This window comes from Haliotis rubra, unplaced genomic scaffold, assembly GCF_003918875.1.
Source record: "Haliotis rubra isolate DU_JTF1 unplaced genomic scaffold, ASM391887v1 Scf77, whole genome shotgun sequence".
NCBI classification, from domain to species: Eukaryota; Metazoa; Mollusca; class Gastropoda; order Lepetellida; family Haliotidae; genus Haliotis; species Haliotis rubra.
In genome coordinates, this window is record NW_025767490.1 from 1973599 (window position 1) to 1979598 (window position 6000).

Genomic DNA, 6000 nt, shown 5'->3' on the forward strand with positions numbered 1-6000 from the left:
ATATAGATCATCAATGACTGACTGACTGAGTTTGGTTTTACGCCGCTTTAAGCAATATTCCAGCAACATCACGGCGGGGGACACCAGAAATGGGCTTCACACATTGTACCCATGTGGGGATTCGAACCCGGGTCTTCGGCGTGACGAGCCAACGCTTTAACCATTAGGCTACCACACCGCCCCTATAGATCACCATTGCATGTAAGCATGCCAAAAGAACACTTCTTTGCACAATACACTCCGTTGTGTCAAACAACGTATCCCTGGTGTTAGAAGTAGGTTTGATAACTAGACACAAAAACTAAGCGATTCGGATTATTTTTGGAACATGGTAGAATGTGTGAGAGAGAGAGAGCGATTTTTTTGCATATAAGGCCATACGACCCACAGCACAAAATAATACATAATATAATTGAGTTACCAAATGTGGACATAATATGGATCGAAGAAACGATTTTGCTGACAATGTTTCGCAGAATAAACATATTTCAAATATTTCACACAGTTGTTTATGCTGTATAATCTGAGGATTGGAGAGACTTTGAAGGGAGACATTGTACCCACTTGATGTCTTTGATACAAGACGTAGGCGAAGACTATCATAAAACTTAGTTGTACAAAATAGTACATAATATGGATCGAAGAAACGATTTTCGCAGAATAAACATATTTCAAATATATGGTAGAATGTATAAGTGAACAACTTCAGTTACAAACAGGCATTTGTCCTAAGATACTGCAGGAAGCGTTAGGTTAGATGAAAATTAAACTAGGCAACACTCGAACTCAGTTTCGTCATAAAATCTAAAAGAAACTCAAACGGAATATTGACGGAAGTGTTGTAAAACTAGTTCCAGGAGTAGTAAGCTGGAAACGGAAACAAGTGTCTGGAGATTCCTGGACGCCGTTTCCCGCCAAAATCGATTGAGTTACTTTAAATAGACGAGATTGCAAGCCGTTCCGTAGTAAACAAACTTGTTTACTTTTTACGATCGACAGCATACATCGGTGTCGTTGTAGTCAGCGTGAAGGTGTAAACCTCGTTAATAAACATCAGGTTGTCGATGTATAATGCAACGTAAACACCAACAGGTGTGTTGTGTACGTGTTTGACGGTGCAGTTATAACGTGAGAGGACAGCTGCCACTTTATACACATTCTGATTCAGGATCTTCATCTATACACGTACATGCTTGCTAAAGGAACAAGCATAGTACAATTTGGTGTATTTCTGTACTTTGATATAAACGTAATATTGACGGGTGGCAAGAACATTTGGGTTTGTTTTGGTGTGACGCAGCCAGTTTGAGGCGTACACGTAGTTGTAAAAACGAAGTTTGTCAAACAGGTTTTGTCTCCAGGACTTTCACGAACATTGCATAACGATATTATACAAACTCATTTTTGTATGAAAAAAATCATTGATGAATTCAGATAAAGATATGTCATAGAAGTTCCTACCTCTGAGGATGGCATTCCTCTTGGATGTCCAGTGTGACCAGACGATTAAGCCGGCAGCAGACTCCCGACAGACGACATTACTTTGGCGCGAAACAATCTCCGTGTATTTCCCAATGCCTGTTGCCACGGCGGAAAGTTCATTACATACCTCGGGAAGATTTTTCCCTGCTCTGGAATACTGCACATTAAGCAAAAGAACCATGTGCAGCAACATCAAAACACACCACGTTCCTTGCGTGGAATACATTTCTGGATTGTGTTGACTAGAGGAACAGCGAGCGCATCTGATGTACACTAAAGCTTAATCCAGTGGCAGCCCGATATTCTCATGACATCACAACGTTGACTAAATAACTTTGACCTCCTGCTTGAGCATCTCTTGGGGTCAATATTGCGAAATTCCTTGAAGCAAGATGTCTTGTAAATGACAGAAGTAATTCCACTGAGGCGTCGGTTGTGAATCGAGATAGCACCGACTGATTTTATGCGTAGATAGATTCGGAACTGGGTCCAATCAAAGTGCTTCTTCTCCCACCCTTTCAGCTTATGACGTGCCTGATCTAGGGACTTTTAACGCTATGCTGAAACCATTGTCTTTGTGTGGCCTGGTCGGAGAGTGTAAAAAGCGGCAAAGCGGTCTTGTTTCGTGGTGGATGGTACTCTCCCATAGAATCCTCCTTATCGATCCGTTATGCTAGTCCGCTACCCCCAGGCATTCACTTTAGTGTCACTCTTACGCTGGCGATGTGTCCATCTAACCGCCACGTTGCTGGCAGAGGATGCAACACCATGGGCAGGCCTGGCGTGAGACTGAAACAAGTGTCGGAATGTCGGGAGTATCGAACATTGACAGCTTCCAGGGGATTTTGACTTTGTTAAGGGGACTTGGATGATAAGTGAACTTTAGACGACCATCGCCTTGTGTAGACATGCAGTGAGCTCTGACAAATGTGTTTGTATTGTATGCACAACTGTAACAGTCGCAGGAGAATGTTAGATGTACATGGGTGTCGAGCATCACTGCGCCTTCAAGGCAGTGGATCTAGGAGTGGTGTGGAGCGTGGTGTGTGGTGTGGTGTGATTTTAAGATAAAACTTTCAGTGAACCAAACTAAATCTAAAGATATTGAATACACAGTGCCTTTTAGAAAGTACTCAAATGTAACATATGTTACATTTGGGATTGCACTTTCTTTGTATAAAAGTACTAAAGTACTAGAATCTGTACTTTACAAAGAAAGTGACATCCCAAATATAACATATGTTACAAAGATATTGTTTTTCAAGTATTTTCTTGACCAATTAAAATACTTGACGATTGAATAGCAAAGCATTCTACCTAGTAATTGTCAAACAAACATGTCATGATAATGAGTTGAGAACTCTTCACTGCCATTTACTTAGACATAAACATTTTAGAGTAGTATGCAAGGACATCACATTGGCATCTTTCCTGCTGTCTTGGCCAAGACTTTGGTTATCGGACCTATATCCGTGTTTTGATTTCATGAAAGCTCGTCTAAGACCCGCCACACTTCGAGCTTCCTGCGCATACCAGCCTGCCTCCCCGTGATATAACTGTAATACTGTTCCAAGCGGCGTTAACACCCAATTCACTCACTCACAAGAACTAATAATAGTCAGTGTTAATAGCTCAGTTAGTGTGATACTGATTCATACATATATTGAGTGAGTGAGTTTAGTTTTACGCCGCACTCAGCAATATTCAAGCTATATGGCGGCGGTTTGTAAATAATCGAGTCTGCACCCGACAATCCAGTGATCAACAGCAGGAGCATCGATCTGCGCAATTGGGAGCCGATGACATGTGTCTACCAAGCCAACAAGCCTGACCACCCGATCCCGTTAGTCGCCTCTTACGACAAGCATGGGTTACTGAAGGTTCATTCTAACCCGGACCTTCACGGGTCGATTCATACATATAACATGATATAGCTGGAATTGTACAAGGGACTAATTTCTCATGGATAAGAACGGGTTTTGCAGGTTTAATTTACTGACTGAACAATACTCTCTTGATGAGCAATTTAGATGGTGGCCCGCTGGTATTGTATGTATGTATCATGGTGTATGTGTGCGTGCGTGCGTGCGTGCGTGCGTGCGTGTGCGTGCGTGCGTGCGTGGATGCGTGTGTGTTGTGTTGTGTTCTTTTAAGGGGCTTGGTTGGGTGTTCCATTTAATGGACAGGACGTGCTTTAACAGAAATGTTCTCAATAGCAGCGTAGAGTCCACTCCCCTCTCCCTGCAATGGTCGAGACAAGGGATTTGGTCTGGTGTCAACCTGGAGTATTATCGTATTGTATGTGATGTGGTTCAGAAGGAGCTGAGTTAGGTGATGTATTTAATGTACAAACCATGATCTAACTGCAGCGTTCTCTACAGCTGCGTAAAACCAACACTCGTCGCTGCTCTGAAGACTTAACGCACCTCCTTGATCTTTTCCAAATGTCATCGATGCATCATAATTACTGCAAATGAAGAACGAGGTAATACAATATAATTCCATTGCGCCTTAAGGGCAAGATAGCTTTGGAAGTGGTGTGAATGGGCTGGTGAAATGCCCTGATGACACCAGGTGTTCGCTTGTGGTCAAATTATTTCGAGGCGAAATCAAAGTTGTATTTCTTATACTGACACTATGGTGAAATCAGACACAACACGCACACACACACACACACACACACACACACACACACACACACACACACACATTTTACAAGCGTTCTTCAATTAGATTATAGTTGACGTTTCCGTTAGTTAACAGGAGTCGTAGTTTGAAAAATAGATAATAAGTCATACAGAGGACATCAATACAAAATTAATTCATTTCAGTAAAGACATAAATGCTTTGTTTTTATACACGTGGATATTTGTGTAATGGTTGTAAAACAGGTCCGGTTACAGCTTTTTGAGAAAGGGGGGTGGGGTGGGGGGGTGAACACTATTGGGAAAGGAGGGGTGCACACTTCATTTTCACGAGAGTTTCAATGGTCATATAATAAACTTTCAGGACAAAAGGGGGGATGCGCACCCCTGCACCCTCCTTCTGGATCCGCCTATGTAAAACCGTTCTTACTTATGGCTGGAGAGGTGAGTTTAGCGTTGCGTTGAACAGTATTCCGGTTTCTTCTCTGCGAGTCAGCTTGACGTCAGAGGCCAGAAATGATGCTAGCCTGGGGCGTTGTTCACGACGATGAAACCCATGATCACAATGCAGAGAAAAATGGAGTGGAGGGCGAACCGGGAATCAAACCCACGACCGCAGGTTTTCGGCGTGCCCAAGGGACGCAACTCTGCTCAGCCAGCAGCGGCGTCTTAGTTGAATGTACAAGACAAGAGCCTGAGTGATAATTATTATTTTGATTTGCAGTGCAGTTGTTCCTTTAAATGACTAAACGGTTTGTGTAGTGTGAACATACATTTACAGATCTAGATATACTCTAACTCCTTGAAGGCGGTGGGGTAGCCTAGTGGTTAAAGTGTTCGCTCGTCAGCCGAAGACCCGGATCCGATTCCCCAAATGGGTACAATGTGTGAAGCCCATTTCTGGTGTCCCCTGCAGTGATAATGCTGGAATATTGCTAACAGCTTCGTAAAACTAAACTCACTCACTCACTCCTTGAATATATTCTGTGTTTATTCCGGTATGTAAAATATGTAATTTTGTGCATGGGTATTTTGGAGAGGTCATTTAGTTGTAACAATTTGTACCAGGTCCCTTTTACATTTGATAAAATTTGATAAAACAAAACTTAAGCTAATCGTTGCAAGACCTATTAATAGTTGACAAACCAACCTAGATTAAGTCTAGCTTTGTAAATTGCATCATCTGGACGGGAGACCAGCAGGACAGCGCAAATGGACATATTCTTCATAAACACTCCAAGAATATCGCTACTAAATTATTAAATTCTTCAGCTATATTCATAGCTGGAGCAACACCAGAGATCAATTTGACACACCACATAAGGCACAGTATACCGAGTCAACTACAGAGAACGGTTTGCGCCATAGAAAATTGTTAAAGCGTGTTTCATCTGTAAATTAACATCATAGCTCCTGGAGAGAAGCCCAGCTGAAGAGGGTGGAGATAAAAATAGCCTTACGCTACAGATGATACAAAACTGTTGACTTTGATCTGACGACCGGTACCACTGGGAAATCAGACATCGGAACTGCAGTACATTTCAAATATGATCATAAACCCAATAACCATTATTGATTACCCTGACCACGAGGAGGACCGATAAAAAGTTCCTACCCATATCCCTTTTGTTTCCTTTAATGGTCACTCTTGATTAAACACTTCTCGTGTTTATAGTTCTCCTTCCACAGGAGATTCGGTCGTGAAGTACTAAGGCACGCCGTTGTCTGAGGGACAGTTCTCCTCGAGGCAGGTTACACAATACAGGACAGACGCCATGAAGGGAAGACCCAAGACGGTCACCATTAGAAGATCTAATAACATTAACCGTCTCCCGAAATACAGACTGGGCATTGTTTTAACGCACAGCGAGAG

General features: G+C 42.4%; 1 protein-coding gene across 1 annotated transcript in view; it reads right to left on the reverse strand.

Moving 5' to 3' along the window:
* Positions 1–2406, reverse strand: part of LOC124260605 — a 113738-nt gene extending 111332 nt beyond the window's left edge. The window contains exon 1 of the mRNA XM_046694927.1: positions 1462–2406. Coding sequence (XP_046550883.1) covers positions 1462–1708 — 247 coding nt within the window. The 5' untranslated portion in view covers positions 1709–2406. The remainder of the gene's footprint in view (positions 1–1461) is intronic.
* Positions 2407–6000: the final 3594 nt, after the last annotated feature.